Source organism: Xenopus laevis, chromosome 5L (genome assembly GCF_017654675.1).
Source record: "Xenopus laevis strain J_2021 chromosome 5L, Xenopus_laevis_v10.1, whole genome shotgun sequence".
Lineage (NCBI taxonomy): Eukaryota > Metazoa > Chordata > Amphibia > Anura > Pipidae > Xenopus > Xenopus laevis.
The window spans coordinates 106035675-106056263 of record NC_054379.1 but is presented as its reverse complement, the minus strand read 5'-3'; the positions used below and the strand labels follow the sequence as shown (position 1 = coordinate 106056263).

General features: G+C 41.2%; 1 protein-coding gene across 1 annotated transcript; it reads right to left on the bottom strand.

Annotated features, from left to right (window-relative positions):
- Positions 1-4603: 4603 nt before the first annotated feature.
- Positions 4604-20583, bottom strand: LOC121393925 (dynein regulatory complex protein 9-like). Its single transcript, XM_041563774.1, has 8 exons — positions 20562-20583; positions 19916-20045; positions 10251-10332; positions 9818-9979; positions 8683-8757; positions 7065-7196; positions 6471-6572; positions 4604-4849 (listed from the first exon to the last, which is right to left on the bottom strand). Exons 1-8 carry the CDS (start codon positions 20581-20583, stop codon positions 4724-4726), a joined length of 831 nt encoding a protein of 276 aa, XP_041419708.1. The 3' UTR covers positions 4604-4723.
- Between the last annotated feature and the right edge of the window lie 6 nt (positions 20584-20589).

Here is a 20589-nt window from a genome sequence, read left to right as displayed (position 1 = left end):
TCTGGCCTAGGATCAGACTTTCTGAGGATGGAGTAGTAGGGCATTCAAAATGCCTCTTCTTTGGGTGACTAATCTCCCCGCAATGTCTTCCCGCCGGCTACAATCTAAGTAGCCGGCCGCTATGATATCACTTAGTTTTCTGAAGTCGTCCAAAGTTTTCCTCGTGAGACAACTTCGGACGTCTTCCAGAAAACAAAGCGCTCTGAGTGCCACCCGCCGGCGATTTCGATTCTAGCCGACGGGAAGGCAGTTCAGGGAAATTAGTCGCACGAAGAAGAGGCGATTTGTTGCTTGGTGACTAAATCTCCATGTGTGTGTCTCTGCCTATAGCTGTTCTATACTAATGGGGATTTCTTGTAATCCTACCAAAGATAATAGATGTTATTCTCTTCAGACATGCATATACTCACAGGTAAAGGCATAGAGATAAAGGGATGCCAGTTAAAGGGATGCTGTTATCAGATAAGACGGATTACGTATGATTCAGCTTTTGGCATTTCCACGCTGAAATCTGTTCTGTATGGGCTGATCCCATGTCTATCAGTGCACACATACAGGGGAAGGAATGCAGTGGATTGGCATATTTGCACCACTGGAGAAAACATCCAGTGTGCCATTAGCTTTACTAGAACCTTACAAGAAGGGGCATGTTATGCTAGCATAAATACTGATCAAAATTCATACATTATCCCATTAAACTACACTAAACCTGCTCAAGGTAGGTATGTGTCTGATTTACTAAAAAGATGCATCCAGTACAATTTGCAGAAACCACTTTGCACTGTGCAGCAGAACTGCTAATTGAACGGTTTCAGATAATAAATCAATCACATTATACTGATTTGTGGCCCACAGTGTAACCATTTCCCACTGAAGTTAAAGGCTTCTTGGTGTGCATATGGGGGCCTAACTAACAGATCTGTGGCAAGGTGTTAAAAATATTCAGTCTTAATCAGCACTAAATTAGTTTTATTCTATCTAAAGAGGCAGTATACATCCTTGTTCAACAGTAGTTTCACAAACTGGACTTGCACTGAACATGCCTATTTATTTACAATTTAAAAAATGTGTGTTTTTTATTCCTTGAGTTAAACAAGGCAAGTAAAGATATTGCCATCTTCCTGGGGATGATCTTATGAACTTTATTTAAACTAACTGGGCTAATTACAGGCCATACATGTAACAATCATTCTGTTTGCTATGGTTATTTTATGTGTACTGTAGCCAGCTGACCTCCACCAATACCCCATGTTCTGTAGATACCAGTTTGTGGATGGGGCAGGTTTGAGAAGTTCATCTGCTGATGCACCGCGTCGAGGAAGTAAATATTGTTAATGTTTTACAATAAAAAAATAATTTTTAAGAATTTATTTTGCTGTAAACAGGAGTAAACTGACCCTTTATGAACCTTTTAATAATCTCTAAATAACATAGATAAATCTATGATTCGCTTTGGGAGCATTGCCATATGTTTTATTTGGAGAGTTTGGTATTTGCCAAAACCAAAAATTTTAAATTTGGTGAATCCCTAAAAATATTTAATATTTGTAAGGGTTTACATTTATTGATATACATAAATGTTCAGAAAAAAATATTGATGCATGATTTTTTTTAACACAGGGTGCTTTATTTATCTGTATATTTGTGTATAATCATGCAGGAGCTCGTACCGCTCCAATACAGGTATATAATCTGGTATCCGGAAACCCATTATCCAGAAAGCTCCAAATTATGGAAAGCCTGTCTCCCATAGACTTCATTTTTCCAATTTTTTTAAAAATGATTTCCCTTTTCTCTATAATAATAAAACAATACCTTGTACTTGATCCCAGCTAAGATATAATTAATCCTCATTGGAGGCAAACCCTGCCTATAGGTTTTTTGAATGTTTACAGTGATTTTCTAGTAGGTTTTAAGGTATGAAGACCCAAATTATGGAAAGATCTGTTATACGGCAAACCACAGGTCCCGAGCATTCTGTATAACAGGACCCATACCTGTCGATCATGAAAACCATGGCTTCCATGCAGTGTGGTAGATTCCATCTTCACATTGTATTCAAGGGGGTGATCGTGAAATAATGTAAAATATTTGGCCAACCCATTTTTGAGTTGTGGCCCATAGGTCAATAACACCTGCTTTAGGAACTGAACTTTTTTTTATTGAAGCTTTTCTTCATTGGTTTTTACCGTTACACTCGGGAAGGGAGGGGCTTTGTGGACTGCAACAATGTGTTACAGCAATTTGTTTCATGCAAACACTCAATGGCTTTCCTCAATGTATAGATGCAAATATGGGATTATGGGAATGTAAAATAATAGAGTTTTCAACTAGATTTTACTGTATTGTTTCTTATTAGAAAAAAAAATGATGTAATATATTTTTTGTGATATTTTTAAAATGTTCTATTTGTAAATTTTCTAACATTGCTTGAGCTATCAATCCGGGACAGTGTAACAAATATTTGGAAAGCCTCGAGTTTTTTTTAGTTTTAATGCTTAAATTTATGGTCTGTCTCTTAAAAATGAAAAGAACCTACAAGGGGGGGGGGGGGGTTGGGGGAGACATTGTATTTGTAGGTTTATAGTAATGGCACAAGAGGGATACTGTGGGTTTGTTGCCATCGTGTGTATTTCATGTTGGCATTGAAGCACCCCCTCCCATGCATTTAGAAATCACCTGAACCACAGGCACATTATTCCCATAGGAATTAATGGGGGGGCAGTTATAAGTGTTAAGCTTCCCGCCAAACAAGAAAACACTCTGGAAGCTACTTGCATTATCACCTGTGTGCCATTAGCTTTACTTTTGTTTTGACTGTAAAATATTCTGACTCTCAGACTCCTGCAGTGCTTAATGCACAATCCTACCCACAATCCTACCCCGCTCCATGGTGCAGATCGAAGACAACACAGGAGACGGTATCTTTCAAATTTCTTGCAGCTTTTATTTGGCACATCTTAGTGAGTTTCTAGCAGTGGGTTGGTGTGAAAAACCAGATTTGGTGTCTAGACCTGTTCTTTATGTTTATCCTGCAGTGCTTAGCCTTGCCTTTACTTCTCTGCACATTATTAGAGCCTGCAGAAGGGGCAGTAATAGTTTCAGTAAGTATTGTAACACTGACAGTATATAATATATAGGAAACATTTAAGGCTACAAATATCTTTTATGTATATATTTATAAAGAATTGCAAGCAGTTCACACACTAATATACAATCCTAGGGTGCCAGACAATGACTATGGGGCAGATTTACTTAGCTCGAGTGAAGGAATGGAATAAAAAATACTTCGAATTTCGAAGTATTTTTTTTGGCTACTTCGACCTTTGACTACGACTTCGAATCTAACGATTCGAACTAAAAAACGTTCGACTATTCGATAGTCGATGTACTGTCTCTTTAAAAAAAAAAGCTTCGACCCCCTACTTCGCCACCTAAGACTTACCGAGCATCAATGTTAGCCTATGGGGAAGGTCCCCATAGGCTTTCTAGGCAATTTCTGATTGAAGCAAAATCGTTCAATCGATGCATTAAAATCCTTCGAATCGCTCGATTCGATCGAATGAATATCGCTAAATACTTCGATATTTGAAGTTGAAGGATTTAACGTAGACGGTCTAATATCGAGGGTTAATTAACCCTCGATATTCGACCCTAATTAAATGTGCCCCCATAAATGAACTGGGTATCAGCAGTCCGCTAGTACGGTATTTGTGCTCTACATATGGTTATAAAAGCATTTTCTCCCCCTAACCTTTTTATTCTCTTTTTGATATAACTAATCCAACGTGCAGTACATTTCTTGTCCTATAAATTTCAACATTTTAGGAGATAATGAAATCAAATTGTGTATTAAAGCGTTATTTTAAAGAGGCAACCGGGTAATAAAACAAGATTTAAAGGAGAAGGAAACCCTGTAGAAAAAACCTGCACCCCCCACCCCACATAGATACATTTTCTACAGGGTTTCCTTCTCCTTTAAGAAGAACCCCTCGTTTTCTCCAGTATTTGTAGATCATTTAGTGGTTTAGCTTTTGAGTATGATGCTACATTGATTCTATATCAGTGATGAAACATCTGTGCTACTTAAAGGAGAACTAAACCCTTAAAATGAATATGGCTAAACAGAGGGTAACCATCTTGGAAAGTGGCAAATAGGAGTTTATTTTGTATGTACTTTTGTGTTGTAGAACTGCTTGTATTTTCAATTGAAGATGCTCCAACAATACTATTTGCCCGCATTGTTTTTATGTTGACTAACGGAATAAAATGGAATATTGATAAGTGTACAGATGAGAAGTCTGCAGAGATGGATCTGAACCGCAATCTTGTAAATGTACAGCTTAAAGCCATTTATAAGGCACCCGCTACTTGTTTGTTACTGTAAATACATTCCGTATTTTAAGAATGTTAAAATATATATATAAATGTTACTATATGTAGTAGTTTCTATTCAAATTGCCCTATGTTCATGGACATGTTCTGCAATAACTGTGGTAATTTGAATTAAAAGCTGCAGTTTTAAACATGCTAAGTTGTCATTTTTGTGTGGTGTGTGTTAATGCTTCGTTATGAGGTTGTGTAACAAAATGACCCATGCATATTTTTGTTCATAGCACCTTTTATTCTATCAATATCATTTATTCTTCACTAGAACCTTGTGAACTGTACATTTGCTAATTATTGTATGCTTCTTGACAGATGGGAAGAAACAAGGAAGAGATCATTTCTTTTTGCCACCTTTTTTGGCTTTGCCTTTCTTGCCTTTTTCCTTGCCCGATTTGCTTTTTGTTTTCTTGTAGCTTCCCAAACCTCTCCGCACCATCATACCTCTCCACCATGCCTGGAGCTAAACAGATACGGAAAAATGTTATGGTCTTTTTTTTACTAATGGAACTTCACAGCAGTAAATCTATATGTCTATATAAATCTCTCTATCATCTATCTATTTATATCTCTGTCTATTTATATCTATCTATACCACAGAATTTAATGCCGCATATCGTGATGCCATGTGTACTGTCCATATATATATAATATATGGTACCCTCAGGCACCTGCCACAGCCCAGCTTTATTTACATTTCATGACTATAATATAATATATCTGAGCTGCCTCTATATAACTATGAGAGTGGATTTCTCTATTGCATGAATAAAGAAAGAAAAACTTTGTGCATCTTCTTAGTGGCTTACTAAATGCAGGCACACTATGCTACTGATAATATATAAACCTGTGTTTTAATTGTCACTACTTTTATTATTCCCATGGCTAATAATTCGGGATATTGTTCATCAGCCTGTGTTTATTTGTTCATTGTCTCAAGTTGAGTTTTTTTTTGTACTGTGTTAGCCAATTAAAGCTATACTGTAAACTTTTTGTATAAACAGGAATTGTGTAAAGGTGTTCTCTCCATTGGCTAATGAAGATTGAACATTTTATAACATCCAGTTCCCTTTTTCAAAGCTGAATAAAGTGAGCTAATGGGCTGATTAAGTTGCTCTTCTTTTTTCTGAAGCCGCCCAATTGATCCTCACAAGGCAACTTTAAATAAACAAAGTGCCACCTATGTTTTCCCATTGGTGATTTGCTTTATTGCAAGTGGGAAAACATTTTGGGGAGATGTGTCATTAGGAAGGATCAGCCAGTGGCCACAAGGGGGGGGGAGTAATATCACTGAGCTCTTTTTTGCAAAGCGGGTAGTATTGACTAAGATGATCCATGTAATGGCTAAATTGGGCAGTTATCGTCACATTGTTATATTTTATTGCATTGCTGTATTGTGTACTTTTTTTTCCCCTCAGGCTGCACTCATATGGAAGACCTTTACAGTCTATTCCCGATTTTTCTTCCCCTGATTTTACGTTTTCCCGGATTTAGCTTTTTTTTTTTTTTTTTTCTCACTGTCCCTTCATGTTCTAATGCATTTCAAGGAGATTATTTCTGGGATTTTAAGATGATTTTTCTGCAGGTTTACTTATCCTTTAAGATTATAGTAACATATTAAAGGGGTTAACATTTAGTACATTGTAGAGAGTGATATTCTGAGACAATTTGCAGTTGCTTTTCATTTTTTATTAATGGTGGTTTTGTGTTATTTAGCTTTTTATTCAGCAGCTCTGCAAATTACTATTACAGCTATCTGGTTGATAAGGTCCAAATTACCCTAGCAACCATGCATGGATTTGAATAAAAGACTGGAATATGATTAGGAGAGGGCCTGAATAGAAAGATGAGTAATAACATTTAGCAATAACCAGACATTTGTAGCCTAACAGAGCATTTGTTTTTAAATGGGGTTAGTGAACCCCATTTGAAAGCTAGGAGTCATAAGAAAAGGTAAAAGAAACTATAAAAAAATAATGAAGACCAGTTGAAAGGTTGCTTAGAACTACTGGCTATTCTATAACATACTAAATGTTAACTTGAAAAGTGAACCACCCCTTTAATAGAAAAGGTGAGTTTCTTACTTTGATGACGCTTGTTAATTCCTTCATTTCCTGTATCTTCTGCCGCTGTGCTTTCTCCTTCTCCAATCGATCTTCAATTATCACCTTCTCAAAGTCTTTACACTGAAAGAGACTGGAAGCTTTAAAAATTCTACTAAGGTAAATGAGACTGAAAATAAACATGGATTTTGGTATGAATACATGCTGTCAACACTTCTCAGTCCAAATGATTACATGATTTCTAGAACCCAATCTAGTTTTGGATTGTGCCATGCTAGAGTGTACAAGGAACAATGATTTATGCATAGGGGAAAAAAAACGTTCGTACTAAGGACCAGCATTGTACTGCAAATTTTAGAAGAAGAGAGGTCCATCACCACATGGTTACAAGTTTTGCAGAGAGAAAATATAGCATGATAATTGGGCCAGCTTGGCCATCAACATCAGCGGGGGAGTTGCGGGGTCTAGTGGAGCTTTTTGTGTCTAATGCAGGGACACCAGCATGGATATTGACACAGGCCAGACGGATAACCATACCTTCCCACAAAGAGATGAAGATATTGCTGCTGAAATGTTACATAATGCAGAATTTAATTCCTCCACTCTCTTACATACCTTTGTGGCCATCTCCTGCAGAAGGGCGAGGTCATGTGCTCTGGAGGCCTTTAGAGAATTTAGCTCAGCCTGTTTTTCTTCTGTGTCTTTATCATACTTTTCCATCCAGTATTCAAGCTTCTGCTCCAGTTCCTAGTAGTGGTGTACACCAGTTATTAATATTATATATAGTTGATGTAACGGTTTCCTATGCAAGTGCTGCATAATGCAGAAATGCAGTAACTAAAGGATGACCAGCTGTTCCTTCAAAACCCACAGGAAAAGATCAGAATATATACAGAAGCCCTCGATGCCACATTTTTTTTTATTTGGCTGACATTCCCCATTAGTTTGTGCTTTGTCTTCTCTCATCAATAGATTTGTTATGGAAAAAGATGAAGATAAAGATGGGGGCCGTGGATCCCACCAGAGTATCAGACCTCATTATCATAATTGGCTTATAAGCCATTACCAAAAAGGTGGTGTATTCCACTATCACCAAGGGGCAGATTTATCAAGGGTCAAATTGAGAACCCGAAATTAGAATTTTCCAGGTTTTTTTTAAAAAAATGCAATTTGATTTTTAAGATTTATCATACTCTGGCCCTTTAAGAACTCAAATTCACCACCTAAAACCTGCCAAATTGCTGTTTAAGGAGTAGTAATTATCTGTATTAATGACTAATCAGCCTTATACTGTGACATTTATATTCTATGTGTACTGTATATTGTGAGTTGATCCCTAAACTCAGTAAGTGACAGCAACACAGAGCATTGCAGTGAATCAGCAGAAAAGAAGATGGGGAGCTACTGGGGCATCTTTGGAGACACATATCTCTACTGCTAAAGGGCTGTGGTTGCCTTGGGCTGGTACAGAAGCTCAAAACATAATGTACAACATTTTTTAGTTATGATTTAGTTATCCTTTAGGTAATAGTGAAATCCCAGTCAGGTCATCAAGAGATTTAATATTTAATATTTTATATTATTTAAAATGATTCTGATCAGAGCTGGGGTTAGGGATTGAGGGCAGCCACTCCTCCTCTTTCTTCAAAGATTCTTTGATATGTCACTTATTAGGATATAAGTCATAGATGCAAACTCTGTGTGTACCTGGGCCAATGGAATGGGGTTGGGTGCAGGCAAGGAGGATGGCTGATGTGAGCATAGGGGTTTATAATTGGCCTGCATTTTTTAGCCATACATTACTAGAAAAAAAATCTGCAGGATTAATGGATGTGATACAGAGTATGAGAAAAAGCTGTGTGCAAGTTAAGCAATTTATTTGAAAGGGACCTTATTTTGTAATCTCCACTGGGACAGGGACTAATGTACATGATGTATCATTTTTAAAGGGCTGGAGAATATGTGTGCTTTATATGAATAATAAGGTTTCTAAAGATTAGTTTTTAGCAGTGGCTTGTTTATCAGCTGAATTAGAGATGTGTGGGTCCACAAAAATACGCCCTGCACCTGACCCTAACCCAATCCCTCCCAAACATGACCCGGTCCACAACTTATTCATGAGTCAGAAGCCCTTCTTTGTATGGCACTGTAACTTTAATACAATTTGGCCTGCCAACATTGAATAAAGTGTAATTGTCCCACTGATTTATATCAACAAGTGCATATCACTCACCTGTTGATGTTGCCTGAGAAAATTCTCAATCTCTATGTGCACTCTTATCTCCTCATCCACTTTTTCCTTGACCCTCTGTAAAATAAATTAAGTTAGAGCAGGATAACAAAATAACTTGACTGTGCGGTCATGCCGTTGGTTATTCAATCTGTCTCTTTAGACAATATTATAAAGAATGTATAGACTAGGGGCAATGGGGGTGCAAATGCATTCAATTCCTGTCAACAAATCTGCCCACGCTGATTTGAGAAGCGAAAGTGAGTATCAGCTGTTGGCAATTGTTAGTCTTGGAAACAAGCAGGAATTGTATTATGTCAAGAACTATACTTTAGAAGAACAACAATATATAAACATTCATCACACCTAAAATTCCCTTCTGCAACAATTATTTATTGAGCCATGCCCCTGTTCTCCACAAGAACCTGTGTGGTGCCAGCAAAAAAAAAAAAAGCCTATTAATATCAGCAATTGTTTCCCACAAAGAATTTGTATTTACATTTTATGGTCTTTTTCTAACTCATTAGAAGGTAAATACCATAACAAGAATATTTGCAAAGTCAGCATTTAAGAAGAGGCCAATCATGTAGAGTGACCTTTGGGATCATAATGGATACAGAATTTTATCTTTCTGAAGTTTTGGGGAGACCTTTAATCTCAACTTGTACAATGATAAATGCCAATACGTATAATGTCTTTTAAAGTGCACACATTCATCACATGGTGAAATAATACTATCATACCAGTAGTGGAATGCTCCAAAATGACAAACGGATGTAAAATCACCATTTACCTGCACTTAACACTAAAATCCTACTTCTATCTGCTATGTTGCATTAGGTGCAAGGTACTCTGGACTCAACAACTGCCCTGCAAAGGTGTTCTAGCTAAAGGTAACCCCTTTTTGCTTTTCACCTACACAAGTATCTGACTTGGACTTAATGAAGTTTTGTTCCACTTCAGAACTGATGCAATGTACACCTCCATTTTTACAATTCAACCATGGCCACTACTTGTGTGCAATTTACCAAAGCTGATGCCAATTTACATATTGAGTGTGAATTTTGGACACTTGATTCTAAGTAAGCCATAGAGTTTGTATGCAGTGCTGTTTTGTGGTTTCTGGACTCTTGCTAACCTGAAGCTCAGTCTGAAGCTCTGCCTCTGCAATGCCGCACTTTCTTTGAGTCTGGGAGATCATCAGGTCTGTGTCTTTCTTGACATACTTGCCTTCTATGCTAGTTTTGGCTTTCATTTCTTGCACTTGATCCTTCAGGTGAGCAATAAGTTCACTGCGGCTCTAAGGAAAGAAGTTATTCTTATAATATAAAATCTTGGAAAAACGAGTTTCATATATAGAAAAAATGCTATGAATTGTTCAGTGGGAAAAAAGGCAAGCAATTACTTGAGTTTCAGATGACACAAGAAAAGCAGACTATATTGGGCATTGGAAATTACAAAATATTAAAGGGCCATGAAACAACACCTACAGAACATGACACAAAACCTTAGTACTAGTACAATGAAATGTAGAACTTCTGATATTAGAATTTGTGCCCTTGGCATCATACCTGCATTTCCAGTTCTTTCTCCTGTTTGACTTCCTGTATTTGCTTCTGGAGTGATTTGATTTTCTTTCTCCCATTTTCTTCTCTGGAGAAAATGCAAACAGAGATAATTATAATGAGCATCAATACCCTAAAAAATCTTACAGTTTATGGTAGGGGCTGCTCGGTTAGAGGAGACTACCTTCACGCTTGCTGGCATTGCCCTATTGTTTCAGCCCTCTGGAATGAAGTTTATCAAATGGCCTCTTAGATTATTGGGGTAACCATTGAACCTACTATTTAATCATTCAAGACATTGCAAGGGCTGCACCCCTCCTCTAGAAAGCTCTCCCGAGGTCTGTCCGACTTTCTCTCAACCTTTCTGCTTTCAAAAGATCTCTTAAAACGCACTTATTTCGAGACGCCTACTCTCACTCTGCTTAACTACCAAATGCAATACCACATACAGTACTACATCTCTCACCCACTTAATTCTGATCTTGCCCACTCCCACACCTTCTATCTTATTCCCTTCCCTTTAGATTGTAACAGGGGCTTCCTCACCTTTTGTACCAGTATTGGTTGTAATATATGTAACTCCATATGTTCTATGTATGTAATTCACGTGATTTAGTTGTATAAACACATTTACTTTACAGCGCTGCAAAATATGTTGACACTATATAAATAAATGTTAATAATAATAAAATCAGCTTTATTATCCTTACCCTATCCTAAACTTGCTTTACGGCCACGCAAACATGTTTCTCAAATCCTGGCAGTTTCCCGCTGGGTCATTGCTTTACATTATTATTATTATTATTATTATTATTATTATTAACATGTATTTATATAGCGCCAACATATTGCGTAGCACTGTAAAGTAAATGTGATTATACAACTACATCACACAAATTACATATATAGAATATATGGAGTAACAAACATCACAATCAATACAGGTACAAAAAGGTGAGGAAGGCACTATGCATAGGCATACAGTCTAAAGGGAAGGGAGTAATACACAAGGTGTGGGAGTGGGCAAGATCGAAGTAAGTGGGTGAGAAATGTGGTATTGTATGTGGTGTTGCGTTTGGTAGTTAAGCAGAGTGAGGGTAGGCTTCTCGAAAGAAGTGCGTTTTCAGAGATTTTTTGAAAGCAGAAAGGTTGGGAGAAATTCGGACAGACCGTGGGAGAGCGTTCCAGAGGAGGGGTGCAGCCCTTGCAAAGTCTTGAATGCGAGCATGTGAGGAGGTAATGAGAGAAGAGTTGAGTAGCAGGTCAGTAGAGGAGCGTAGTAAGCGAGTGGGTGAGTATATAGAGATGAGTTCAGAGATGTAGGGTGTAGCAGAGTTGTGAAGTGCTTTGAAAGTCAGTGTCATTAATTTGAATTTGATTCTGAAAGGTAACGGAAGCCAGTGCAGGGATTAACAGAATGGCGAGGCAGAGGAGGAGCGGTGGCTGAGGTGTATGAGCCTCGGAGCAGTGTTCATTATGGACTGGAGAGGTGACAGTCTCTGGAGGGGGAGGCCAATTAAAAGAGAGTTACAGTAGTCTAGACGCGATATGATGAGAGAGTGAATAAGAATTTTGGCAGCGTCTTGGGTGATAAATGATCGTATTTTGGATATGTTCCTTAGGTGGAAGTGACATGATTTAATAAGTGACTGGATATGAGGAGTGAATGACAGGGCAGAATCTAGGAAAACCCCTAGGCACCAGGCCTGGGGAGAGGGGGTGATAGTGGAATTGTTAACTATGATGGATACTTCGGGGATGCTACTGGTGTTAGTTGGAGGAAAGAACCATTTCAGTTGGCAAGCCCCCTTCTTTTCTGTCACATTGGTCATTGATAGGCTTAAATGTATTCAATCTATGCATTAGCTTTCAGCCCTCCTAGATGATAAACTAGACCTCCATACTGGCATTTGGTCACCATGAGATCATGTTTCCTTGTCAATAAACTGTAGCAGCTGAAATGCCCATAATAAGATTGTGATCTAGATATGCCTTGCATTGTTACACTATTATGTCGTTTTTGTTCTCTTTTTCTTTGTTTTTTTTTTAATTTGGTTTATTTTGTTTACCCATTGTATGATGTAACCAGTACTTTCTATACATGGAGCTTTTTTTTTCTAATTTTCTTTATATACAACCTCTGGAACTCCCTACTCCACTATATGCTGTTTTCTTTTGTATGTAATAATAAATTGCTAGTTATAAAAAACTATTTTTTATGGTTAAAGCCATGCTTACACTTTGTACCCCTATGAATAATTTCATGGCAAATGTATCCAGCCCTTGGGAAAGGGAGATGTAGTTGTACTTTGGTGCCTGCAATTACTTATTTAAACAATACTTCTACCAACATCAAAATGCTTCATAGACTTTATTCCATTTTTTTTTTTTGCAGCTGGTGAACTGGAATTTTCAAGCAATTGCCAGCTCACCAGGTTTGTTGTTGTCTCCTCAGTAATTCCATTATAAACAACTAAACTGGCACTACCCAATCGGCACCTGCTAAATACGAAATAGCTGACTTTGTTAGCGCTTTCTCTGCTCTTATTGAAGCCCCACAACAGGTTCATGTTCCTATCAGTACTATGCTCTTCAATGCCAGGAGAAGTCAACTTTAAAAGGGACACAGAGTGCAGTTTTCAGCCGGCTGTTGAGTGCCCAGTAGTGTTGTGGTTTGCTCCTGCCAGCATTGTAGTGAATTTTATTCAAATGGAAAAACTGAAAGTACTTGAAAAGGAGGCACCTGGAGAAAGAGCAACAGGTACTAATGGCAGCAAGTGCAAGATTGGGGTTGTACTTAGGGACAGGGTTAATGGCTGCAATACAATAATGAATTAATTACAGGAGCACACATGCCCTCTGCATACCTATAAAAACTAACATAGATGGTAAGGAGTGTAAGTCATTGGGAAAGGCAGGGGGACTGGATGTCAGTCAAGAGAGGAGTGGAAAATAGGGAAAGGGCATAAGATAGAGAAGGGAAAATATCTAAACTATATAACTGTATATTTGGATCTGGAGGCAAGTAAGGTAATTGGGGTAATCCTGGGGCTACTGCCACCTGAGGCTTGAAGCAAGGTTCTCATCTTGCCTCATGGCAGGAGCAGCCCTGGAGGTAATTTGGAATAGGAGCTACATGGAAGAAAGGAATGCAGAATGGTACAATTTGGAAAGGGTAACCCAAAAAGACATAATGGTAAAAGAAGAAAAATACATTGGACAAGGAGAAGAAAAGGAGATTTTGTATACTCACCGTTAAATCTTTTTCTCTTTCGTCACTTGGGGGACACAGGGACAGTGGGGTATAGCTGGTACATCCAGGAGGGCAGGACACAACAGTAGGAAAAACTAGCCCCTCCTCTACTGGCTATACCCCCAGCAGGCGGAGCTTAGAACAGTTTGTTCAAAGTCAACAGGTAAAATTTTATAAACTGTAAAACTTAGAATTAAACAGACAACATGTCTGACAGAAAAATTGAGGGCCTCAGTCCAGGGAGGGAAGCCCTGTGTCCCCCAAGTGACGAAAGAGAAAAAGATTTAACGGTGAGTATGCAAAATCTCCTTTTCTCTAAGTCATCTTGGGGGACACAGGGACAGTGGGGACATACCAAAGCTGTCCCCTAATTCCTCCGGGTGGGAGAGTGAGGCCTAGGTGGAAGTAACCACTGGGGCCTGAAGCACCTTTCTGCCAAAACGAGTGTCAGAAGCCGCAAAGGTATCAAAATGGTAGAATTTTGAAAAGGAGTGGACAGAGGTCCAAGTAGCTGCCTTGCACAGCTGTTCTGCTGATGCTTGGTTCCTGAACGCCCAGGACTTGCTCATTCCCCTAGTAGAGTGAGCTGTGATCCTGGCTGGTGGCGTTTTGCCACGTGCCACGTAGGCTCGTTGAATCGCTTGTCTTATCCAGCGTGAGATGGACGATTTTGTGGCCGCCCCTCCTTGGTGGGGGCCTGAAGGGATGACAAGTAAAGAGTCCACCTTGCGAATGTCACGGACTCTGTGAAGGTAGAACTTTAGGGCTCTAACAGGATCCAGGGTGTGTAATGCCTTCTCCTTAGGATTGGAAGGAGATGGGCAGAAGGTTGGTATTGTGATCTCCTGGTTCAGGTGAAATTCAGATACTACCTTAGGCAAAAATGATGGAATAGTGCGTAGGACCGCCCTATCATGGTGAAAAACGAGGAAGGGCGGTTTGCATGACAGTGCGCTGAGTTCTGAAACACGTCTTGCAGAGGCAATTGCCAGAAGAAAAACAGTTTTCCAGGTAAGCCAGAGAAGTGGTACAGATCCTAATGGTTCGAAAGGAGGGTCTTGAAGTGCTCGTAGGACTAGGGTGAGGTCCCATAAGGAAGGTGGTGAATGAACTGGAGGAGCCAGATGTGTTACTCCTTGCATGAAAGTCTTGACATCAGGCAACAGAGCAATTCGCTTCTGAAAAAGGACGGATAGAGCAGAGACTTGAGACTTAAGAGAGCCAAGGGATAGACCCATGGAAAGGCCCTCTTGCAGGAACTCCAGAATGTTAGGAATGGAGAATCGTTTGAACTGCGTCTTTTGACGAATGCACCACTGGTGGTAGGTGGCCCAAACTCTATAATAAGTCTTTGCCGATACCGGCTTTCTGGCTGCGCACATAGTACTAGCTACTGCCTTTGAAAACCCTTTTTGGGTTAGGATCATGGTTTCAAAAGCCACGCCGTCAAATTTAGAATTGCTGGGTTTGGGTGACGGATCGGTCCTTGAGTTAGAAGGTCCGGGTCTTGCGGCAGGGTCCAAGGTTCTGCTACAGACATGTTGAGAAGATCCGTGTACCAGGAACGCCGAGGCCATCTTGGTGCTATGAGGATGAGAGTGGTCTTCTCTCGCTGAAGTTTCCTGAGAGTCCTGGGTACGAGAGGCAGGGGTGGAAAGGCATAGGCCAGATGGAATTGCCACCTGGCTGTTAGAGCGTCGGCTGTTATGGCCAGTGGATCCCTGTATCGAGCTAGAAATGCTGGGACCTTTCGATTGTGCCTGGTCGCCATGAGATCCACCTCTGGAGTGCCCCACCTCTTTGTTATCTTGAGGAAGATTTCGTCCTTCAATGACCACTCTCCTGGGTCTAGGGATTGTCTGCTTAGATAGTCCGCTTCCCAGTTTAGCAGTCCTGGTATGTAAATGGCCGACAGATGGGCCTGGTGAGCCTCGGCCCACTTGAAAATGAGATTGACTTCGTCTAGTGCTCCTCTGCTTCTTGTGCCCCCCTGGTGGTTGATATAAGCCACCGCTGTGGCATTGTATCTTTACAGCCTGACCTTGTAGAATTTGCTGCCAATGGATCAGGGCTAGACGGATTGCACGAATCTCGAGTAGGTTGATCTGCAGTTTCACCTCATGTGAGTTCCACTGACCTTGAGCAGAGTGGCCTTCGAAAACCGCTCCCCAGCCGAATAGACTCGCGTCTGTCGTGAGGATGCGCCAAACTGGTTCTCCCATGGGTTTTCCCAAGGACAGATGGGTGTTGTCCAACCACCAAAGGAGAGATGCTCTTGTTTTGCAGGAGAGTCGGATCTCCTGAATATTCCACACCCTCAGAATATTCCACTGGAGCTCCCGTAGATGAAATTGGGCGAAGGGTACTGCTTCTATAGTGGACACCATGACCCCTAACACCCTCATGCAGAACTTGACTGAGTGTTGAGGTCTCTGGAGAAGCGACCTTACCAAGGCTTGAAGATGACTGACCTTCTCCTGAGGGAGGTAAATCCTCTGTGTTTGCGTATTGAATTGCATGCCGAGGAAGATCATAGATTGACTGGGCGCTAGAGAAGATTTCTCTAGGTTTAGAACCCAGCCTAGTTGCTGGAGCTTGTCCATGGATATCTGGAGAGATCTCTGGGCTTCCGAAAAGGAGGATGCCTTGATTAGCAGGTCGTCCAGGTAGGGGTGATGGAAACTCCGGCATTGCGAATCACTGCTGTTGCTGCTGCCATGATTTGTTAAAGACCCTTGGGGCAGACATTAGACGGAAGGGAAGGCTTGTGAACTGGTAGTGGCAGTTTTGGAACGCAAATCTCAAATATCTCTGATGCGGAGGGAAAATGGGAACATGAAGGTAGGCATCCTTTATGTCTAGAGAAATCAGAAATTGTCCCGGAGACATCGCCGCAATGACTGATTTGAGAGATTCCATCTTGAATCTTCGATGACGAAGAAATTTGTTTAGTTCCTTGAGATCTAAAATGGGCCTTACCGATCCATCTTTCTTGGGTACTACAAAAAGGTTTGAATAGTAGCCCTTGAAAAGGTCTGTGACCGGTACAGGAACGATCACCTGCGCTCTTAGAAGGCTTGAGATTGCTCCTAGGAAAGCTGTCTTTTTGTTTGGGTCCTGTGGCAGTCTGGACATAAAGAAACGATGAGGGGGAGTTGAGGAAAATTCCAGGTGGTAACCTCGGGTTACTACCTCGTGAATCCAAGAGTCTTGATTGAATGTGGTCCATACTTCGGCGAAACTGCCGAGCCTGCCCCTATCGGTCCTGTGACTGCCGTAGTGCGGACGCAGTCATGCCGAGGCAGTTTTGTCTCCAGCCTTGGGAGTGTGCTTCTTGCTCTGCCAGGGAGGTCTCTGCTTACTAACATAACGTCCTCGGTTCGTAAAGGACTGTCGAGGTGGTGATGATCTCGTGTGCTTGGTTTGGGAGCCACGAAAAAATTTTCCTTTGCGGAATGAGGGACGAGCTTTAGGCTGAGGCAGAAGGGTACTCTTGCCCCCTGTCGCTTGGCTGATAATCTTATCCAGGTCAGGTCCGAACAGAAGCTTGCCTTTAAAGGGAATGGAGGTTAAAGACTTCTTGGAGGAAACGTCTGCTGACCACAGTTTCATCCAAAGAGATCTGCGAGCTGCCACAGAAAGTGCCGACGATCTGCTGATGACCTGAAGAGCATCGAGTGAAGCCTCACACATGTAATCATTTGCTTCCTTGATCTGGGAAACACATTGAGAGAGTTCATGGCGGGGTGCCCCGAATCAATAGCGGTGAGTAGGGCGTCTGACCAGGATGGATCGCCCTGCTGACCCAAGCCATGGCCAGGACAGGTTGTAGAGAGGTGCCAGAGGCTGAGAACAAAGAGCGTAGAAGGCTCTCTAGCTTCTTATCCATAGAATCCCTGAAAGACGAGGCATCTGGGACGGGGAGAGCGGTATTCTTAGAGAGCCGGGAAAGCGGCGGATCCACTGAAGGTGGCATAGACCACTTTTCTGTAAGCTCCTTAGGGAATGGATAGAGCTTCTGAAATTTTCTATTTGTTTGAAAACGTCTCTCTGGAGTATCCCATTCCTGTTGTATGATCTGATCAAGTTGAGAATGAGACGGGGAAAACAGGTGAAGTCTTACTATGACATTTGAACAGGCTCTTAGCCGTTGTCAGATGATGCCCCTGGGTCAAGTACCGATGTAATTAAGGCATCCACCGACTCAGAAGAATGTTTGTGTGATTCGTCACCCTCCTTGTCTGAGTCAGATGAAAGCTCACCTCAGAGCCGATCAAAGTCGTCTCCGGATCCAGTAGGGATGGTGAAAAACATCTAGGAGGGGAGTCACTCTCTTTTCTCGGATGGAGAAGCGAGCCCTGCGTTTAGAAACTCTCCCTTAGGTTTGTCAAGATGAGAAAGTAGTTGTCTAGTGACTGGGCTAGCTTTGGTATTCCAGAAGCTAATTGTGATGCCCACTCTGGAGGTGGCAGGTTGCGTTGCGTCGGCTGGAGATCTCTGTGCAGAGAAGATGATTCCCCCTGCATTCTTGTGCTCCTGGGGAGGAGCAGGTTCTGGAGGTTCAGGATCAGGCTCAGGTGGTTTGCACTTACTGCATAGGGGCTCCCTTGGAAAAAAGCCTGTCAACAGATCCCTCAGACATGAATATATAGTAATGCAGATCAGCATATATTATATATATATATAGACTATGTAATATATATTAATATATATATAATTGTCTTAGCTCGACTGTGCTGTGAGGCGGGTCAGCAGAGGAGGGTGTCCTTTAGGAAAAAAACGCTGCTGCCAACTTCTCCTAACACTGGGGAGTCCCCTGTGAGTAGGTGCCCCCCTGCAGAGAGCTCTCCCCTGAACGCAGGGAACCGCAGAGGAAGCTAGCCCCGAGTTAACTCTAAATGTCCTCCAGAACGGGAGCTAGTGTCTGCGTTACTGTGCCGCAGTATGGCTCCGGTGTGGAATCCAAGATGGCGGCCATGATTGAGGAGCGCGCTACATCGCGCCGAGAAACTTGGGGCGAAAAGGCGCCAAAGGCTGGCGCGGTCTAGTTCTTAACAACAGCGCAGTTCGTTATAAGGGAATTCCCCCCTGGGCCGCAGACAAACCGCGTTATATGTCTCCTTCCCGTGCCCCTACAACTGCTGCCAGGTATGAGCAGCACACCTCCCCTCTGCACTCGAAACTGCTTTCCCTGTGGTAATACAGCAAGGGATTACCCCAATACTGTGAGAACACACTTGGAGGGGGAGGGAGAAAATGCCAGGCAGTGTCACACACTCTGCTGCCTGGGGGCAGGGAATGGCCCCTTAGATACAGACCTCGCTCCCTTAAAGCAGGGAGAGGGATATTGAGAGGAGAGAAGGACAGCTCAATACTTACAGAGTCCTGTAACCTTCTCCTCTGTCCTCCGGCCAGTCAGTTTCCACCTAAGGGGGGAAACCAGCATTAGACTGGGTGGTCTTGAATGATTTAGGACCCCGGAGTCAGGTCCCACGTTGGGGAATGCCTATGTGTAACCTCTGCTCAGTGTAGAGGGGTCTGGGCATTTCCCTGGTGTCAAGCAACTGACAAAAATTAAATAATAAAGAGAGTAAAAATTAAACGTCCCTATCCTCCTGAGGACACAACAAAAACTGTTCTAAGCTCCGCCTGCTTGGGGTATAGCCAGTGGAGGAGGGGCTAGTTTTTCCTACTGTTGTGTCCTGCCCTCCTGGATTTGTACCAGCTATACCCCACTGTCCCTGGTCCCCAAGATGACTTAGAGAAAACTTATGTGAAAGAATGACAAAGTACATGTGGAAGATACAAAGTAGAAGGCAGAGTAGAGAATAGCATTAGAAGAGGAAAAAAAGCATAAGGAGGGGATGTGCCAGAATACATGCAAGTATAAGGAAACTGTATATCATTCTTGACCCCCTTTGAGTCCTCTTGGGTTCATGGATTACTGAAGTCATATGATACTACTAGGAAGTATGAACGAAAAATATAACTATAGCAACATGCTAATTGGCAAGATAGTCTAATAAAAAATACTAAATTAATAAACATCCCTGTGAGTTCAGACTTTGCCATGCGTGAGATTGTCAGACAGTGGCGGGATATTGCATGTTACCACTGTGGCACCTCCTGGTAAGTCTGGCTGGGTAGAATGATGAAAGAATATGTTTGATTTGTTACGGTTACTAAATTATGACCTTATTTTGTGCTTAATTTTTAAATATTTAGCATTTGTCATTATTCCTATATTCACTGTTAAGAAATTCCACATTCTTGTCTTGCCCAGGCCTATTCCTATTCTCCAACAAAAAAAAAAACACAATTCCACCTCTTGCTGCTTCTGATGGGAAGGCATGCCCATTTTAATGAAGTGAACGGTGGCCTTTCAATCAATCAAATGTCACAATTTCCACAGATTTACCTGGTTATGACATTATAAAAGTTAGCCTTTCTTTCCTTTTCATTGGCAACAGCTTGCTGGAGGCTGTGAAATGATCCTGATGATTCCAACTCAGTTAACATCTCTGCAATGACATTCTGCTGCAAACTGCCTATTAGAACAAAGAAAAGAGAGAAGGCACAATATAATCTATTTGCCAGTAATTCTAGGTACATTACTGACATCCCACTTCCCAAAAATGGTCATGCAATTAAACAAAATTACAGCCTAATTTTGCTAATTGATAACTCAGATTATCAATTTATCATCATTCTCCTCTAATACAATGTATGGCACTTCTATGGGACTTCTACTGGAGAACAGGGAGAATATTATCCCCTATATGTCCAAGCAATCACTACAAATATTTCCAATGTTTTTGGCAGATAAATGTTTTTTCTGCATCTGACATGGGTACATAAATTCATGCTGCATGCGACTCTGTGTTTAGTTGACTGTATATTGGCCTAGCCAAAGAAGTGCCTGAGGATACTGAGCAAGCAGCACATCATTATGGTAATAAAAGTGATTATCACTATTACAAGTATATACAAAGGGAAGCATCGTACCTCACCTGTCAGCCTGGACCTTTCTTCAGATTATCAGCAGTTAGAGGGCTCTGTCTCACTGGCCCCGAGTAAACTGCTCATTGCTTA